Below are 21,657 nucleotides of genomic sequence, written 5' to 3' on the forward strand. Positions count from 1 at the left end.
TAAGAAAGCAGTAATTTGCCAGTATTTTACTAGAAATATAATGGTTAATTGAGCTGATGACATGTAATGGAGGAAAATTAAAAGTTTGAGGTTTTTTCTTCCTTGGGTATCTATGAATGCATTAACAGAGTAAATGCATGGCTGAATCCTGACTAGCCCTTTGTCATGTTCAGATGCACTGAATTCAAGAATAATTAGCACCACCATCCTCTGTGGTCTGCTTTTTTCCAGGCCTTTCTCTGTGACTGGTGAATGAAGACTGAAATACAGACCATGAACTGCAGCTTACTGTGAGCTCTCACACACATTTCACACTAACTCTTGACACTACAAGGAAAAAATTTGGTTCTAAAATTTGGATTATAAAATTGTCCCAAAGTGTTTTGGTGGAGGCACATCAATATCCATTTGAAACTCTCACCACCATTCATTGATGACAGGGCAAAGCTGGTCCAAAGATTACACAAATAAATTAAAAATCACGCCCCAGAGAGAAATCCTTGTAACCCTTATTTTCCATTAGACCTTCAAATATCTCAGTGAGGGATTTTCTTTTGATTTGCTGGTATTAAAAAAAAATTAAAAATCCATATCAATATATTATGTCAGCTCAATGGCTTTTCCTTTAAATGAGGCACAGCTCAATCTTTGAAGAAGGGCCTGAGCAGTCACCAAAGTCATTGAGAAGCAGGGCAGGGGGCTGCATTCCTGTCTTGGCAAAATTATTATTTCTTCTATTTCCTCCTGTTAGGATAATAATAATAATAATAAATAAAAACCAGCACCACCTCCTATTGCTGACTGCAGCAGGCAGACATTAGAAAGTGATTTCCTTTTCTTTGGAGTTCTGAGCCCAGAAATTGAAATGTTTGGGCATTACATCACCCTTTCTTGAGCAGAGGATCATAATCACAGAATCTCGTAGCTGACAAGACACAATTTTTCTCACCAGATCCTGCTGCTCGGAAACTTTACAAAGCTGAAGTGAAAATATCTGTAGGTGTTTAAATGTTATATATTCATGGATTTATTTACACTTTAGTTATGCAATGTTGAATTTCCTCATCTTTGCAAAAGTAGAGCAAAAGTCACAAGGACTTGAAAGTACATCAACTGCAGGACCCTGCAGGTATATTAGGAAGTGCATGTGAAAATATATATTTAGAAAAATTGCAGATACAATCTCATTAAAGAAGTGAGGTATTTTTCTTTGTATTAGATTGATTCTTAGCACTCTTGGCTTATCTATATTAGTCATTATTCTAAAATTGTCATCAAGACTAGCTTGCATGTAAGTATTTCTTTTAGTAAAAGTAGGATTATTTTTCCCCAAAGAACAGAAGACAACTGTTTAATGGTGGCAAATACTATGATATTTACCATAACAGTTTCATATTTTCCTATATATATATTTATATATTAAAAAAACTAAGGCAGTTAATAAAAATACTGTAATACACCCCTCTCCAGCACTTTTTATTTTTTTCCATATTCAATTTTTAAAATATTCTAATTTATTCAGTTTTCACTGAAGACTTTTTAATTGACTGAGTTTGTGATCTCCTTTACATTTGTCCTATGGGAGGCATTACATGCAATAAAAATGACAACAGGCATTATAAACTGATACACAGATGTTTTACAATATATTATAAAAACAAATTTCTTATCTAACAACCAAGAATCTTTATATATATTAATACTGTGATTTTTTTCATATACTCCATGTAATGCACAAATTACATTTTTTATGCACATGCACACACAGTGCATTTTTCTTATAGCTATATAAAAACTATGGTTGTATCATACTTTATTTTTAGTGGGAAAAGGAATACAATTGATTTGACTAGAGGAAAACAGTGTTGACAAAACCTGGCTTTGGGGTTTGCCATTAAAAATTCAAACAGCTAGTTAACATATTTATCTCTCTAGCTGTTTCTATCTGTTCTAGTCATTGAAAATTTGTCATCAAGGTGGATTTAGCCAATGTAAATTATGCTTCATGTTCAATGATAGAGATATCTCCCTGCCTGTGGTTGAAGCTTCAAAATGCAAACCTCCCCACTTGCCACAGCAATCCCATGGGTTGTCTTGCTAAAAATATTTAATGCACTTATGACCATCAAATTATTGAGAAATATAAATATTTAAAGTACAAAATCTAAGAGATAAAATTAATTGGAAATACATTATGGCTTCAGAGTTTGACAGTTTAACAGGAGAGAGAAAAAAAACCTTACCCCTCCCCCTCCCTCAATATGTACCTGAAAGTTGGGGAATTCAATCCCATAAATCTGAAAAAAAACAAATCCAAGTGCCTCACTTCTCAGGACAGATTTTCCAGAACCTAGTGTCTCAACACTGGACATACACCAGCAATCTTTGGAATTGAGAGTGGTGGGGACTAACACTTCTGAAATGAGTTCTGCTGCTGTGTCCTGGGCTCTGTGGACCTGATGTCTCAGGGGACTTGCAGGGCTCACACATCCCACTGCAGGGTGGGATTGGTGCAGAACACTCAGCTCTGGAAGGATGGAGACAGTCCTGGCTGGACACAGCAGCAGAGGTAGGAGCAGCTTGAGGCATGCAAGAGTTTTCTGGGAGGCATCTAAATTCACAAGTGACCTAAGTCATCTTTTAGGTGGCAGAACACATTTTTGGGCATCTGATTCAATGGGTCTGCAAACAAAAGACTGACAGATGGGTCAGACATGGGGACTTGAAGTAAACAAGTGAGATGGAAGAGATAACTTGCAAGGCTAAGCAGAAAGGTTGGAGGGGATATTTCATTCTGTGCTCTTAGACATTCCTTTCTGCAGGCAGTTTGGGGAGGCAGCTCTCTGGTAGCCAGGCAGCACATCTGGTTTGACCAGTTTGTTGTGTCAGGTGATTTTGGTGATGGGAAAAACCCACCCTCTACCAAAATGGATAATAGCTTTATGGCCTTTATTAAATTGTTGGTAGCTTTATTGAATCCACCAATAGATGAGTTATGCCGGTAGCTTAAAAGGTGAACTCACACACCAGGCCTGTGGCAATATTTCTTTGAAGTACAGAAAATTCATTTAGGAAATTACATAATTTCAAAAGAAGCTATGAAATGCATAATGGAATTAAGGCATACTCTGACTCTTGGAAGGGATGGGGCAGGGATGGAATTGCTAAAACCATTCAGAAAGCAGAATCTAATTTTCTAAACTCAGTGACAAACTAATACATAGTTTTCTACTCTTGAAAGGATATTTCAAATTTCCATCTTATATATCTTATATTTTTCTGTAGCTTTAGTGTCTGTTACTATGTACTAACAACAGAACTTACATTGCTAACTAAAAGTAGCAGGTAAAGAACAAAAAAGTTCCACCTGTCCAAATGTACTGTGGGTATAACAAAAGAGGAGACAGACTTTATCCACCAGGAAGCTTTATCTCATGAAACTTGAGGAACCTCCCAGCTCTCCTTGGATTTTTATATTAACAAACTTGATATCAAAATCATTAAGATTCCAACTTGGAAAAGCTTTTATAATGTCATTTACACATTTTTCTGTCCAGAGAAGAGTGGCACTTGTGAGAAGGGAGAACACATACAATTGAACATAAACAAAATATCCAGAATTATGTGAATAAATTAGATATGCAGGGAGGGGAAAATGTATTCAAATTTTTCCATAAACCATAGTAAAAATAACATGGGATCAAACGAGAGCTGGAAAAATAGCTAGAGATTGACACTCCTGAATTAGAAATACACTTCTTCTAATTATGTCCTCACTTAAATTTCATGATTGATTCCAGATGAGCCAATAAAGAAATTAAATTGTGAGATAAAACACATTTGTCTGTTACTGATTTCAGATAGAAAGGTTCATGTCAATACTAATCTAAAGGGTGAGCAAAAATAAAGAAGATGTTGATATTAAAAAGATTGGTATTAAAAAGTTTCATAAATTAGCCTTGAATTAACCAACTCAAACGTCTGCTTTAAAATTCAAATTACTTAGCTAATGTCTCAGCATTAACTAATGCCTGAGTGTTATGAAGATATAAAGAACTGCACTGAAGCTAATTGTTACTGTTGTTATCATTAATTAAAATATAACAGAAGTAAACAAGACATGCAAAAAAATCTTGTCACTGGAGAAGTAAGGAAGTAAGGAACCTACATTTAACATTCTGAAGTTAACTCATGTTCTCAGATCAATCTCTGTGCTTTAGGGCAGGCACATGCCTGTCTCTATAATACTAAAAAAACCACAGCCTTTATGTAAGAAAGGGTCACACAAGATCAATTAGAAGCAGGTAAAATATAGTCTGTTGATGTATGGAGTGTAAATATAAAAAAACCCTGCAGTATTGGCACAGTACTTTCACTATGATATATACATATTAAAAAAAAAAGAAAAAAACAAAGCCAGCATATTTAATACCTTCACATCCTCTTTCTATTTGCCCATTGCAGAAGAGAGCATCTGAGATGAGATCAGGGAGCCGTCCGTTCAAGTCAACTGATGCCAGGCAGCCTTGGAATCCCTCCTTTGCATGCACCAGCTTGGGCAAGGATTTAAACATTTCTTTGGCCACTCCTCCAATATATAAATCACCTGTTGAGGAGAAGTAAATATTAAATACAAAAAAGCCCCAGCAGAACCTTTGATCCGCTTGATTTTCTGGCCTTTTTGTGCTGAATGACAAATAAGACCAAAAAATATTATTAGAAATAAAAGTAGAAGAAAACAAACACTGATAATGTGTATGGTACTATAGCATTGCAGGACTGTATTTTTTCAAATGTAAATGTAGAGTTTAAATTTGTATGGCTAATTACTTAGAAATACTTGGGCATGCTTTCCATGTGCCAGCTCATGTGTTTAGGAAACATACATTTATTTCAGAGAGGAGGATTAAATGACAGAATCCCCAATTAGAAACTCATCTAGCACTAACACAATTGTTCATATTTTTGTTCAATATAATTGTTCATATAATTGTTCTACAATTTGTCCACACAATTTGTTCATATATTCAGGGAAGATGACCACAGACCATGCCAGTGGTGGGCACAGCACGGTGAGATAGAAGGCAATAAGCACCAAGATCCACGTGAAGTCTGTGTATCCAGAATCAGCCATTCAGGACTACACCAAGAAATAAAAGATTGAGGGACACATGAAAGGAGAAAATTAGAGACACCAGTGTTAAACAGCAAAATGACCAACCATCCCCACTGATACTCATGTGGGAGCAAGGGGAGCTGATGCCTTTTAAACAGCAATATGAACACTGAGCAAATGGAATTTTGTTGCCAAAAATTATTCTAATGGCAGATATCTATAACAAACAGCTTGCTCTGGTGAACCTCAGGCAACTTACTCAGGACTGAAAACCAGTGCTTTTCTCCATGTAATTCCTAGCTCTGTGACAGATTTACTTTGAAAGGACACAACTATAATTTTCCTCTTCAGCACCAAGGAGAGGATGCTTTTCTGCTTTAAAACAATTCAGGCTCTACATTTCTTTCATGTGTTAGGTGTGCCTGGCAGACAGAAGAATCACCTTTTAATCACCACAGCCATAAGAACCTCCCTAGGTGTGCCTCAAGTGTCAGGCTGCAGATTTAACCAGGTGCTTTCCATACCTGCTGCTGAGGACATGCTGCAGAAAAGAACCTGGCCAGAGAAGGGAAGCAGGACAGCACAATCTCTGTTCAGGCATTTAATCCTCATTGATGACATATTTTTTTGCTAGCACAAATTTTCAGCAGTTTTTATGAATATATATTCTAATCTACATTGTGCTTTCCAGAACAACCCCCAGCCTGGCTGCTTTTGGAGCCCAAGTCACAAGACCAGCTGCTCTAGTACCAAAGAATATATCTACATCACCTCAAATGCAAAAATGTTGATTGCCTAAGTGCTTGCTGAGCCTTGTAGACAGGTTTTACAGTGACAGAACTCAGAATGTACAATTGCCACTACCCCGATGTGGCTACTTTTAATCTTGCTCTGAGTGGTGCAAATCACAGATACACCTTTTACTGGTTCTGCTGGCATATTTCTTGAAAGTGACTGCAATTTAGTGCTGTTTGTAATGGTTTACAGTTTGCCTGCAAGGAAATAGCCTGGAACTAATAAATGTCTGTAAGACTAAGAAAATTCTTTAATCACTACGTATTATACCTAAAATTCAACTGCATTTGAATTAGTGAAATAGAGAGAAAATGGAACATGCTTAGGAAAATACTTATTAACATACAGAATTTATAAGCAAACCCTCCAAAAGTCTCAGCAACTTTTGTAGCATTGTACACTAAGACACCTGAAGCTTTATCCATTCTATGTAGATAATTTGGAAAATAAGATATTGCTTTCCTCTAGAGCTCTGATACACAATGTAAATCTCACCAGCATGATATTAAACATAACAGATTAAAATATGGTAATATGTCTGTTCCCACAAATGGGATCTAATTCATTCACAGCAGAACAATTCCTGCATTTTTCAATCTGCTGAACTGAAAACAAAGTTAAAACACTTGTGTCATGATAAAGGTTCTTCATCTTTTGCTCAGATGGAACATCTAGAACGCAAAACCTTTCCAGGTTTCCTGAAGCTCTGTGCCTTCAGTCACTGTCAGCTCAGAATAGAGAGAGAATTCATCTCAACTGATCCCATCAGACTTAAAAGAATAATATTAAGAAAGTCACTTCTATGATAAAAAAGTTAAACTTGATCTATTGCACATGACACATGTAACCTCTTTTTAAAAATACACTGTCCAAGCAACCCTTTTTATTCAGGGATTAGTTACATCTTTAAACCACAACCTTCCAGATTGATCCCCTGCTAATTCCTGATATCCATCTCTCAAAGCTACTGAGATTACTATATACAGTCATGCAGTAGCTGCCAGTCATGATGGATGGCTAGCAGAAGTCCAGGTTGGTGTGCCAACATATAACCTGGAACTCAGAATATTTGCTACTGAAAATATACACTGGAACATTGCCAATTAGCTAACATATGCACTGAATGCAATATATTGAGTTTAAATAAACTGCAGCCCTACAGTTTACTTACCTTAAGAGAGTTGATAATTAGACTGATAATTTTTTACTACTAGAGACACAATTTTTACTAAAACATGCTCAGAGTAATATTTCAATTTTGCTGATATTCAAAATAACTTTGGGTTCTGCTTTTAAAAAATCAAATGTGCATGTAATTCACTCCTAATACACAAATACATATCATATGTACTGAGCAGCCATACTGACTATTAGACTTCACCTTTTATACAGTACATGAAAGAATTTTTATGACTATGAGTTAATCTTCCCAGATTTAATACCATGTTGTTTTGAGTTTGCTGCTGCTGGCATGAAAAACACATTCTCTCAGACACAGAATTTTGCTAAGGGATAAGCTCTGGAATTAAAAGTTAGATTTTATTTTTGTTTTAAAATTAGTTAATTTTTTTCACTCGGTAATTTTTCTTATCTGCCATCACAAAATTTTTGCATTGTTAGCAGTTAATCATGTGCTACTTTCATGTCCATCTCAATGAAGAAGCAGTTTCCAATGAAACTCAATCCATTAGACTTTTGGACAAGACAGGATTGCAGAAAATATTGTTAATTAAATTTTATCTGAAACATACAAAGCAGAGATTCAGAAAAGATAAAAGATTGTCCCTGTTCCTACTAAAAGAGACTGGGAGAATCAACACAGTGCAGTACAATTTTTCAGGTTTTTTTCTTTCTCATTTCTTATGTAAGTACAGCTTCACTACTGGAAATTTTACTCCAGAGCAAATCCCTTACTGTGCAGCTGCCTACTGACAGATGTGAATTACATGCAAGTTATTTCATGAAGTAAGGTACCACAGTTCATCAGACCAATAGTATAAGATTATGACACTGTGCAAACTGGCTGGAGCCTAAATGCAACCCTAATGCTACACTGCTACTCTCTGAAAATGTGTAACTACAGTTTTTGGAACTAAAGTTCAGCTGTTGCCTTCCTTGTACACATTCTCCTCTAAAGTTCAGTTTGATTTTTAAGTGTCTTCCTGAAAAATTCTCATTTTTCTCATAGTAATCCTGATTTTCTTTAGTTTACAAAGGAACATAGACAAATAAAATAGAGGTTGCTTGTCATAGGCAAAGTTGCAGGTAGTAAAGACATAGGTGAGGTAATAGAGTGACCCAGATTTCACTTTTAAAAAGCTTCAAATAAAGCAGTTTATTTGAGAGCAGATCTCCCAACTCTCTTCTTTCTTGTATTAGGAGTCAGTGCACAGATTTATCACTTTGGCTTTTTTTTTTTTTTTTTTTTTTTTTTTTTTTTTTTTTTTGAGTAGGAGGATTGTTTCCTCTATTTGTTTTTCTGAGGCAAAAAAAAAAAAAAAAAAAAAAAAAAAAAGAGTGGTCTTGAGGCATGTTCTCATATCCATGGCAGGACAGGACAGAGGAATCAGCTGGAAGGCAGCACCTTCAGAGTTAGACCTGCTCATGGCAGTGATAGTACTGCTCAGTTATGCCATAAGCACTGATAAAAAGAAGATTTTAGTGGGTTTAATTTGCATCTTTTACAGGTACTGCAGAGCCTCAGTTATTCCAACAGGATATTCCTATTTTACACCTATTAATCTCTTTTCTGACTTAGAGCTGATTTTTGCTTTAATAACAAGTAAATTTAACACAGAAACAAATTGCTAGCTAATAAATTAACCCGAGTTCTCAATGTATTCATTACTGGAATCACACTTATGCAAAAGCACACAGAGCACCACACAACAGTGAGTCACACACAACTGTTGGTAAAACAAATGCCAAGTCCTCCTGTTATAGCTCATCTTTTTTTATCCCAAGCCTCTGCATTTCTTCAAAATGAGAACTTTGCAAATGCTAAACCAAAGAAATGTAAAAGATTGAAGATGCTGTTCTATTTTCTGACTAACTAACAGAAGCCATTAAGAGTTATAATCTGGCACTTATGACATTGCTGGCAGGTCACTTCACAGACTTTTCTCCTTTTCTCCCTTCCTGAGAACTCTTACGTGACATATGCTGTTGGGCACAAACTATTAACTTTATTTAACAGCTACCATTGCCTTCAAACATAAGTAGAGTGGGAATTGTGTTTATGATGGTAACAACATAAGAATACTGCTCAGGTGTAAATGAAACCTTAACCAAACCAGCAGCACTCTGGTACAGGAGATTTGTGACATCAGAGAACAAGTAGTTCAGCAAGGATATAGTTAGACCTCTTTACTCCCCTAAATCTGTGTGCTTTGTGTACAAATCTGGTGTTCATTTCTTGAACAGTGTCGTAGACAAGAAATGAAAACTATTCATTCAAATATGGTTCCATGTATGACTAAAAAAAAAAAAAAAAAACAAAAAAAGGAGTAAATACAGCAGTGGAAGGAATTGTGGCTTGACTTTTTCATCATCCATAAAGACAACCTCTCTGGAATATTTTTATATGCCTGCACAAAAGCATCTTCAAATCCACCATTCTCTCCAAGAGCAGACATTCCCCCAATCTCTTGTTGTGTTGCTTCTTTTAAAAGTACTTTCAGCTACTCTGCTAACTTCTCTTTCATTTTGGCAGAAGTTGCTTTGTCATGTTTCTAATGTCACTTTGCACTAAATCACTACCATGGCTAGGGATGAGAGTGATTCTGTGCTGTGCTGGAGTGTGTCACACCCCAGGAAGGAGATGGATAGCCCTGGCATACCGTGGTGGATTCTGAAAACACAGCAGGCATCTCCACAATTCCTTTATATGGCACATGAAAACACGAAGGAACATCTGGCTGTGGTGAAGCCAAGGTGTCAGACACACTTTTCTCCAAATATGCTGTTTCAAAATGATCAAGCATTAAACAGCTTCTTCCCTCAGGCAGGCAAAGACGAAGGAGGACTGCAAAGACTGAGAAATGCCATAGGGAAAGCCTAATCTCAAAAGAAAAAAGTGTTCACTTTATTCCAGTCCCTTCTAAAACAGATGAGCTGCTGTTACCAGATCAATAGAAATTGCTCTGTAGTATCTTAATAAGTGCACTACAAAGCACATGGTGGAACTCACCCTACTCACCCTACTCGTGGTATTTTGAAGGCAGCTGAATTGTGAAAATAAATTAATCTACACAAGCTGAATTTGCACTGACTAAAAGAACAGACACTGTCCTGGTCACAAATCAAGGGCTGCTGTCTCAAAGGAAAATGTCAGGTAGCATTCAGATGTCTTCAATGTTCACTGAAATATGGGAGCCTGCTTGGCCTTGATGACCTTCTCACCTCCCCAGTGCACAGAACATCCCACCTTCTACACATTTACTTTGTGCAACAGGCAGAGCACAGTGGAGACTTTTCTTTCAAATTTCAGCACACAGTTTAGAAAAGGAACTGGGCCTGAGTAGTGGAGGAATGGTCATGCTAGAGTCTCTCCTCACCTTCATCAACCCTGAGCAAACATTTGCATTTGTTCCATGTCAAAAAAGTGTTTGGTCCTTAAAAAGACATCGATGAGACATAATTGCTCTTTTTTTTTTTCCATAAAGCAAGAAGCCTGCTATAATCATAGCCCATTAATAAATGGAAGAACAGTTGACAAAGGCTTAAATGCTGCATTCACAGAGCTTCTGCAGCACAGACGCTCCAGCATATGGCTTTTCAAACCCCCTTTGCAGCAGAGAATATGCACTTTGCTGTGCATTCACAGGCTTGATGGTGCTACAGCAAAGCATGACTGAATTTTGTCTACCACTTGCAAGGAAGGGCACTTGAGGGAAGGCATGAAAATGTAAGCTTAGTGTTTTATGTCCACTTACTCACTTCAAAAAGTCCATTTTGTAGATTCAGTATTGATTTGTAGTGGATGTCTTTTGGTTTTGATGTGAACTTTTTTTTTAATTATTTTTAAGAAAAATAGTCTTTTCAAATATTTTTCCTATTGGAGTGATGAATTCTATCACTTTTAGACCCTCTCTCACCTAAGGAGGGAAAGGGTGGCTAGTTTACTTGTTCAGGCTCTGCTGAGTTGTCTGTCTTTTCAAATACTTCAGGCAAGAAAGAGGCTGTTTTATGATGTGACAGGTGGTGGCTTTCATCTTTCACATTCCCTATACTGATAACCAAGCCAGGCAAAATGTTTACAGGCAAATAAAAAGAAAAAAAAAATAAAGAAGAATTTCTAGGTTAGCTAGTCACTCTTTTGGGAAGGAATATAGAAACTGATCTTTTCACCCCAATTTTACACTGCTTTCTGTGTCTTGCCTGAATACCCCATTAAATATATTAGGGAAAAAAAAAATCACCAGCACTGAAATGCTGACTTTGTGGGGTTTCTTCAGGCACCCTTATTGGCACATAGCTCATATTGTAGTTATTTGTCAAGAGAATTGAACTTCAAAGACATTTCTTCCCTTGAGTGATACTTGACTGTTCTTTTTACAATTTCACTGTAGCACTGCCCTGTAGTCCACACTGACAGAAAAAAAAAGGCAAGGAGAATAAAGACATACCAGAAAGAATTTACATTTGATGGGTGAACCAGGAACAGCATCTTACAGTTTTCACTTGCCATCAATTTCCATGGCAGTCCACAGTGGAGATACAGGTGCTGCTCCACCTCCAATCTCCTGATTCCATCACACTACATTGAAGACTTACCACAGTTCCACAAATATTTTTCTGCCTTTAAACTTTTCCTTATGCTCTGCTGGATGTGCTGTCCATGCACCTCTTGGTGCTCAGGTTTCATTCTTATTACAATTTTTGACTCAGTTTAGTGCTTCTCAAGGATTATACAAATGTGCCCACGTTCCATATGCAAGTAAAGCTGTGTCATAGGAAGTGCTGGTGTGTGAGAAACAGCAACAACACAATGTCCTCAGGAGGTAAGTATTGAATAGACAAAAATAGATATTCAAAAAGTAAGTGCTCTCATCTGGTGACTTCTCCAGGTTAAAATCAACTATTTGCCCAACAATCTTGTTCTCAAAAACCATTTTTTTTTTCTCACAAGAAAAAGTTACACAAAAACATTTAACATTTTCCTAACAATAAAAATCCTCAGATTCCCAACCACTCTATTTCTCTCTGCTTATTTTTGCCCCTACTAAAGACTAGATGGAGAGCATTGGCATTGAAAAAGATTAAACAGATGTAAAAGCAAAGCAGTCTGCTTGTGCAATGGACTGTGAGGAAAGCTGGTGATGCATGTTAAATGGTAAATAATAAAATCTAATTGCCATATAAATGTGCATGGCAATCCATCTCCCACATAATCAATGCTGGGCCAATTACTCTGTGTGAGGGGATGGCTGTGGTGGAGAGGTGAGGCATTCAAGCACATCAAATGTCCATCATTTCTTTCCTGTTCTCACCACTTCTGGAGATTGCACACACCTCAAAAATAGACAAAATCTAACAAAGCTGGCATTTGCATGGAACAGTATATTCAGATCTCCCTTCCTCCTGTTATCATTTTTTCACTCTCTGCTTTATCAGCCAACACATGCTCTTAGCAGAGCTTGCTTTCAAAACAGTGAGGAATTCCTCAGACCTACTAGACCTCAGAGATCATCTGCAAAACTCTTCCTTTGGCTAGTGCTCCCCATAAAGCTACCCAACAGCTGAGATGCTAAACATCCTCATTTTAAATGCAGGCTTGCAGAGACTAATTTTTATATTATATTATTTTTGATCAAGACAATCACATTGAGACTCTGAGGATATTCCACGAATCTGCCCTTTTGCAAAAAGGACTGCTCAGTTAAAATACCAAGGTTAATGAGGGTTCACAGTGGCACATTTTAAAGCAAATTTAGGATGTGCTTCTTCACTCTGTATCTGTGAGGGGGTCTAGCGTGCAGTGGATACATATTTATACTAAATATAAAGAGGTTTGGATAAGTTTTAGAAGCACCTATGTTTCCTGTAGTATTCTTAACATAAATTTTACTTGGTGTTCCAGAAAGGCTTGAATGGTTTTCCACAATTATGGGCAGCAATAACTGCATGTCAAAGGGCTGTAGGAATGAAGGCAAATCTCTCCAGTAATACACGTATGAAAGACTGAGAAGAATAGGGGAGAAGAGACAGAAAACAAAAATCTTTCTCATCATCTACTGATTTGACAGACTATTGCATTGTTGTTGACTTCACAGTGCAAGCCCTAGAATATCTTTATTTAATCTGGAACTACTGGAATAGATTTTCAATTTTTATCTTATAATTTTGGCAATTTGGATACAATTTATGAAGGCTTAGCACTATCAAAATTATTTTCACATCACTGCTGTTTAGAAGCAGCATGTTAAAAGTGGTAAAAAAGGAATGCCTATTAGACCAGGCTGTCCAATGACCTATTGTTGTCTAGTCCTAGAACTTTGTTATAAAGGAAGTTCCAAAGAAGAGTTCTCAGGTTTAAGCAAGTTTTCCCTCTGTATAGAGTCTGCTTTCCTACACTATCAGGAAGACAACAGCTGCATTTGCCTTTGTCTACTCCAATAGGTCACACTGGGAAGATCTATTTGCTGTTGACAGTATTTGGAACTCTGCATTTGGAACAGAACATTCTTTCTGCATGAAGAATTCACAGCCCACTGGCAAGGTCACCACATGTAGCTCACGCGTGATTATCTGAGAAATTTAAACATTAATACTTGCTCATTTGGACAATGTTTTTGTGCTTTTTAAAGCTTTGTTTCCCTAGTAATAAAAATATAAAGAATCACTGCTGTTGATGGAGATCTTGCAATGTAGAGAAAAATCATTTAATGAGGCAACAATAATAACTGCCTTAATATAAAACAACAGAGAGAAATATTACATGAAATTGAAACAATTTCAATTTCCACTGCTGAAACAGGAATTCCTTGTTATGATCAAGACTAATTTAGCTCAGCATGAATAACCTACTTTGACAGGCAAATGAAATATCAATAGATTAAGGACTATTACAAATCATCAATGAATATGCCAGGCTAGTAGATCTACTGATAATTTAGTTAATTGCATTCAAAGTTTACAAGGATGAATTAATTGCCAAGCAAATCTTTATGCACATTATTTGGTGCATTTGTAAAACCACTGAGATGATACCAAAAATTAATATAACTACTTTTCTTTCAGGTACTTCAGTCTAGTCTGTTTTCACAGTATTGGATAAAACAGCAAATGAAAAAGCAAACATAGATAGGAGCAGCAGCCCTATCTCCAAAGAATAAAGGAAGCTGGGAGCCAGTGAAGAGATACAGAAATAAAAGTAAAACAGACACAAGAGATCTAGACAGGTTATTTAAATCCAAGTAGGCTGATTCTGATGTGTGCTCTAACATGAATAGCATTTTTTGAGGATGCAGTGATACAACAGCACGGGAATAACATATGACTTAGAGTGGGCTCTAAAGCTACATTTGGGAAGGCCACATGAAAGATAATAGCAGTGAGACAAGCTGAAATTATGAATGCCAGTTCAAAATCAGGTCTTGACAGATGAAATGATGCACAGGCAGTAAAAGTTAACCCATAAATATTGAGCTGCGTAGGATTTTTTTTTTTCAGAATGGTAATTTCTTTCTAAAAAATATATAGTTAGCTAGCATACTATCAAGATTGGGATGACTGTAGATCATCTTAGAGGATGCAGAATATCTGTAAATATATTCTGTGACCTGGAAATTTTAAAATTGGATTGGATACTGAAGTACTGAAACTATCAACTCATATAAAAGTTTTTAACTACTTATTATTCAGTCTTAAATAACTGCAGCAGGCTTTACCTTCTCATTTGCTAAGAGTACAATGTCTCAACTTCTCATTTCAATTTATAAACAATTAAAATGATAAATATTTTAATTTTCTGATGTTTTTTCCAAAAGAATTCTGATTGGATTTTTGCAGGGCTTTTTATGCTTGCTGTTTGAAAAACATGTGAAAGCTTTGGGGATTAAAATACTGCCTTATATGTGTAGGAGAGAAGCAAGAAGAAGATTAAACCCTAGTAGGTAAGTGGATATAAAGTGTGCTTGAGGATGTCCTCCTCCTCGGAAGCAGATCATGCATCTTCAAGTACTTATAAAATAAAATAATTTCTGACAGAACTACAGTTTCCCATACCACACAGAAAAAAATGTGGAGAGGGAAGAGGCATTATAAACATTGTAAAACTCACAGTCTGAGAAAGGGAGACAACATTTCTTTGGCAACAGAGAGGAACAAGGATCACAAAATGGTTTGTGCTGGAAGGGACCTTAAAGATCATTCAGTTCCTACCCCTTTGCCATGGGCAGGGAAACCTTTCACTAGATGAGGCTGCTCACAGCTCCATCCAACCTGGCCTTAAACATTTCTGGGGATGGGACATCCACAGCTGCTCTGGGCAACCTGTGACAGTGCCTCAATACCCTCAGAGTGAAGAATTTCTTCCTAATATCTAACCTAAATCCACACTTGCAGTTTGAAGCCATTTCCCCTTATCCTGTCACTACAGGCCCTTGTAAAAAAGTCCTTGTCCAGCTTTCTTCCAGGATTTCTTCAGGAAATTAGGTCACCCCAAAGCCTTCTTTCCAGACTGAGCAGCCCCAACCCTCTCAGCCTTTCCTCATGGCAGAGGTGCTCCATCCCTTGGATCATCTTGGTGACCTCCTCTGGGCTGTCTCCAACAGGTCCTTGTCCCCCATGTGCTGGGAGCCCAGAGCTGGGTGCAATATTCCAGAGGGGCTCCCAGCAGGGCTGATCAGAGAGGCAGAATCCCCTCCTTCCCCTGCTGCCCATGGTGCTCCTGATGCAACCCAGGACACAGTCTGGCTCTGGGATGCCAGCACACATGGCCAGGTCATGCCCAGCCTCTCACCCTCAGCATCCCCAAATTCTTCTGGGCTCTCAATCTGTTCATCCCCCAGCCTGTGTTGACACAGGGGGTTGCCCCATCTCAGGTGCAGCACCTGCTCTTGGTCTTATTAAACCTCATGAGAGCACAATGCACCCCCTTTTCTGGCTGGTCCAGGTCCCTCTGGATAGCATCCTATCCTGAGGTGTGTGAACCACACCACTCAGCTCAGTGTCATCAGCAGATATGCTGAGGGTGCACTCAATGCCTCTGTCTATGTCGTTAGCAAAGGTAGTTAATCACACATGGTGCCCTGAGAGACACCACTTGTCACTGAGGTCCATCAAGACTTTGAGCTGTTGATCATTGATGGATGCAACTGTCCAACCACTTTGTCATCCATCTAAAAATCCACTCATTACATCCACCTCTCTCCAGTTTGGGGAAAAGGGTGACCGTGTCAAAGGCTTTACAGAAGTAGAGATAAATTACATCTGTAATCTTTCCCTTGTCCACCAATGCAGTCACTCCATCAAAGAAGTCAAATTCCATTCTCTCTTGTTTTTCTGTGCCCTTTGAGGCTCCTCAGACCCCTCAGAACATCAGAGTAGATCAACAAGTACAACAAGCAAGAATTCCCCTCAACCCAACTCTTTCATGCCTAGAATTGCAGCCATGCCAACCATCTGAGCTATCCTGAGAGCAGGACAGGGAATCTGCTCATGAAATATAGGAAATGAAATTTGCTGTGTAACTGTGTTGGCAGGCTTGAGCTGCACTGCTTTTGCTGCTCAGACTCATTTATCTTTACAGGTTACCTGCTAGAACTGCACCTCAGCACACTCTGCTAATTTTCCCTGCGAGGAAAAATAACACAGTTCTTGGAATCCAAACACAGAATTATTTTCATTCATTTATTTGTCTCCAATTTATAATTTACCCATCTAATTACAGCAACAATTAGGCTGCAGGATGTAATACATGTGTTTCCACAGGTAGCTGCTGAAATTGTACCAGAGGTTATGCAGGGAACTGATGTGTGTGATAATGAACTTTCTGTTTTATATAACCAAATCCTACACCCAAAAGGAAACATATATTGGAAATTCTCTCCCGTACTTTTATGGCAGCTGTCTGCTCTCTCAGACAACTTCCATACTGTGCAGGCTCAACAACACAATCTGTGTATTATCTTTGCACTGAATTCACTGTGTATTTGCAAAAAACATATAGTGAATTTCTTTTTCTAGGATCAGCTTGGGTTTCAAAATCAGAAATCTAGTAACTCTCCAATTACTCAGAATGGCTGTAGGTTTCATACTGTCTGCACACATTTCTATTTTACCTAATGATAACTATTGATACCAGTAGCAGGAAGTGTGATTTTGCATTTGCTTTGTTGCTAGAGCTAAGATAGTATAGGACAATGAATTAATTGTAACTATTTATATCAGGAAAGTATATGGAGTGTTTATGAACAGAAACAGAAACATGACAGAAGCATGTCATTGTAAGAAACACAGATGTAAAATAGAAAAGAAGCAGTAGATAATTTCTACCAAATACTAAGGAAGGAAAAACAGTAATGAAAGGCATTTTTTTCTCCCTTTTAGCTGCGGGCTAAAAACTATCAGCTTGAATCCCCTCCAAAATCCAACCAAAATGATCATGATACACACTGTGCCATATTTAAGGGAAGCTGACTGAGCAAAATGTAGTATAATACTTTCAAAACAATAAAATAAAACAAAGCATACTACCATGAGAAGGCAGAGGCTGAGGACCTGTGCATGCTAGACAGTTTTTAGAGAGGTGCTTGCTATGTATTCCTGACTGAACATTTCAGGCTTTTTATTCTTTCACTATCCACATTATCTGGTGAATAACAGAAAATCATCTAACACAATTCACCTTACTCTCTTCAAATCTCAGTATGTTTATTTTACACGCTCCTCATTTCCTTTTTTTTTTTTTTTTTTTTTTTTTCTTTTCCCCAAAGGAATTCAAGAAGCGTAGGGCGAAGGGAGGGTTTCCAAAGTGCCGCACACAAAGGGATGCTGGATTTGGCAGGTTGTCCTGGCTGATGAGCCTTCCCTTTCCCGGCTGTTCGGCGGGATCACAGCGCTCTCTAGTGCTTCAGCCAGCACATGGAGAGAGCTTGATGCCTTGCCTTAAACACACCAAGGACCCACCACCACCGGTTTGAAATATATGTTCAATAAAATGGCTGTGTTAATTATCAGATAGCAACAGGATTGTTTTCTTTTTGTTGTTTTGTTTTGTTTTTTTGTTTTTGTTTTTGTTTTTGTTTTTGTTTTTGTTTTTGTTTTTTTTTGTTTTTTTTTTTTTGTTTTTTTTTCCTATCCATGCTCGATTTAACAACTAGGAAAAGAGCCACACACATTAAAGGCATACACATATGCATAAGCAGTACTAGTTGCCACCTTAAAAATGTCAGGGAACAAGCTGGATGCTTTTTCTACAGCGTCAAAAACAATGTTGAAATGTTACACCCTTCCAATTAGAAATCGATAATCTTTAAATGAATGCAAACCTGAGAAATAGCATGGCACAAATTTCAAATGCTGCTTTAGGAATAGAGTGTGAGCCATCCAAAATGCTTTATCAGAAATGCTAGATTTTTAAATAAAAGAATCTCTTATTGAAGATTATGACATATCAGGATACTGTTTTCACAGTCTTTCTTACATTCTTAATAGCATTTTCAAGTGAGGAAAACATGTAAAATATCACAAAATCCAGCATAATTACCAAGGTCAGCTCATTATCTGTGACTCAGAGGCAGTTAAAAGAAAATCCAGCAAGGAATAAGCTCTTGATGGAATATTAATATCTACTTTAAACATCCTGGCTTATGAAATATCATATTTCTTGGACTGTTATGAATTTTCAGTTTTCCTGCCAAGAGCCTTTTTAAAGAATGGCAAAATACACACTATCTTTCCACATGAACAGAACATACATTCTTTTGTCTGATTAGGTAGTCATTATTTTAAAAGTATACCTATACATCCTTTCAAAAAGATGTTTTCCTCAGATGCAAATTAGGTTTTCAGAAACACATCCATAAAACTCATTACTATCACTTATTTTAAAATATATATTTATTTATAAAAAGTGGAATCTAGCTGGATTTATAATATGTAGGTTTAGTGCTGTGAAACAAAGTTTACCCCACCTGCAACTGAAATTATGATACATTACATATTTAGCTGAGTATTTTTTGCTACTTATTTAACCTATGTTCATGTAAAAGTCAAGTTTTTTACATAGGCATTGTAGGCCTCCTTTAGTCCTTTAGGTTTATATGGGCCACTTTGTGTTGTTATAATTTTCCTTTTTTTTGTTTGTTTGTTTTTTATTCCCACGGCATCTTCACATTTTTAAAGTTGTACCTATCTGTGCAGAAGTATTACTAAACTGGGATTGTCCAGTAAGGTGATGTAATCACTTGTGATCATATTGATTATTACAAAATAAAAGGTTTCATACAGTATTCCAAAATTATATTGTACTTTACATTCATTATTTATTCTGTTTATTATTCTGTAATGGTTCTCACTGTAGATAATATAACAATAACTGTACTTACTTTTGAGATCTAAATTTCTGGCTCCTGCTGTGCTCTGTGTTGTGATTTTAGTGTCAATCTTTACAGTGTGTAGGTTGTTGGTATCCCTTGATATCATGACATTATGCCACTGGTTGTCATTCAGAGGCTTATTGGAACTTCCCTTGATGAGGTTGGCACCGTTTCCCAAGTCAAACACATAGTGTAAATACCTGGGAAAAGAAAAAAAATTGGAAAAGTTTCCTTTTTCTTTACATAGCAAGGGGGCAATAATTAATATGCCTAATATTTCCTATTTGCTTGCACTCCTCAGCAGAGCTGGCAAAACCAGAAGACAACAATGAAAGCCAAATGGGGAAGCAACTGTCATTCCGAGAAATTGCCACTCATTGGGATGAGTTGAGGTGCAGTCCCAAGTTTCTGGAAAGCAATGAGAACTCCATGTACCAAGACATGCATACATACGTAGAGAGAGAGAGAACAAGAGGGAGGCTATAAACTAGCACTTCCTTGTGGCAAACACCAGAGAAGTTATACCTATTATTTACTTTCATACATTTCAGGCATCTAGCTTCATCTGAAAGAAAGAGTCACAATAAAGCACATGAAGTTCAACATGAAGAAACGTTTATCGATCACATCTACCCAGTCAAAAAGGAGATCTGCATCCTAAACTTTCCCATGTATTCCTCCTGTACACACATTTGGAATGCTAATCCATACATACCCTTTTACTAATTCAACCACAATGAAATCATTTCCATCGCCACTGTTAAAAAGTATCAATCCATCCAGGGAGGTGGTTTTGAACTGGAAAAAAAGGTGCATAGATGTGTACGCTTGTAGCGTGGCCAGTGCAACATAACTTGCTTTTGTTTTAAAGGTTACAGGGTCTGCTATGATGTTCCTGAACCCGAATCTTGCATTTAGCTCACAATAATCGATGTCTCCGTTTTTACACAAGTCAATGTATGCCATGCCATTAAATGTGAGGCTCTGTAGATGCCCAATAAAATTAGAAGGCACAGAGGACAGGTAGCGCCGTTCTGTTATTATTCCTGTTTCTATGTTGTGGAATTCCAGTCGTGTGTGATCGCCAGCCATTTGACCTTCAAACAGCAACAAGAAAACATGTGTTAGTGTCTGAAATGGGAGGTCAAAGAGCACATCATGTGATTAAACATCCACATCATTCTCACACTTTTCAGAATGCGCAAGGCCAGTTGTTGGCTCCAAAAGGAATTCTTCCAAGTTCATACCAATTACTGGTAAATCCAGGAGCCTTTCTAAAGCATTCAGTACATTTGGATGAGGCCAACAGCAAGATTTCTAAACTGAAACAGTTTACTAGAGCACATTAAACTGCTGACAAAATCCCTCACTTTAGTGACACTTAACCAGATGTGGGGTTTTACTATAAGCAAGTACAATTACTTAACATGAAGGTCACAAAGGACAATCTCAGAGCTAAACCAACAATATCAGAGTCTCATGAAAGAGAATCAGAACAGCTTGAGGGATTTTATTCCATGTGTTTGATTAGTGGTAAGAAGGATTCCTGTTTCAGCTGTCTTAGGTACATTAATGCCAGCCCTGCTGCAAAGCCCTGAGTGACTGGAGAGCTGTTTGAAAGCAACTGGCTTTGTACCATGGGGATAAACCATGGGAGAAGGGGCAGAGCCCAAGAGATGGGCTGGGCAGAAAGCCTGCAGGAAGGGTGCATACCAGTGTTTTGTAATCCTGGAAACAACAAGGGACTTGCTTATGTCAGAAAGGTGGCCAAGAGCAAGCCCCACAGCTGCCTTTGAGTTCTCTCTGTCATGCAAGGACCACTGCAGAGTAAGAAGCCTGAAATCTGCTGATGTAAAGCTAATCTGGAGGAAAGGATCAGCACTGCCAGACTACACTGCATACAGGTCAGGTAAATTTCTAAGCTAGTTACTAAATACCTCACCCAGCACATCAAAATTGTGTTCACTGAAGAGTTCCTTTTTCTGACAGAATGTCCAATTTTTTTCATGTTTATTTTAAAGAAGTAGGGCAGTATTTTCACAGGGCTGATTCATGGTCACATTGTGTGGCATAACAGCTTCTTATTACTAATGAATTTAAACACTTAATGTACCTTTTGCAAACCATGGCCTAGATTCTCTAATTCCTTAGTTGCTTCATGTCTGTCAATGGAGTACAGAGAAGGTGAAGAGTAGACCTAGC

At 37.5% G+C, this 21,657-nt stretch overlaps 1 protein-coding gene across 6 annotated transcripts in view; it reads right to left on the reverse strand.

Annotated features, from left to right (window-relative positions):
* The window catches only part of NRXN1 (neurexin 1), a 668,503-nt gene that overhangs the window by 330,822 nt on the left and 316,024 nt on the right, over window positions 1-21,657 (reverse strand). For all 6 annotated transcript variants that reach the window (XM_056487060.1, XM_056487058.1, XM_056487056.1 and 3 more), the window contains 3 exons: window positions 20,171-20,552; window positions 19,465-19,655; window positions 4,433-4,606 (listed from right to left, as the gene is read on the reverse strand). In XM_056487060.1, coding sequence (XP_056343035.1) covers window positions 4,433-4,606; window positions 19,465-19,655; window positions 20,171-20,552 — 747 coding nt within the window. The remainder of the gene's footprint in view (window positions 1-4,432; window positions 4,607-19,464; window positions 19,656-20,170; window positions 20,553-21,657) is intronic.

The sequence above is a fragment of the Oenanthe melanoleuca genome, chromosome 3, assembly GCF_029582105.1.
Source record: "Oenanthe melanoleuca isolate GR-GAL-2019-014 chromosome 3, OMel1.0, whole genome shotgun sequence".
NCBI lineage: Eukaryota > Metazoa > Chordata > Aves > Passeriformes > Muscicapidae > Oenanthe > Oenanthe melanoleuca.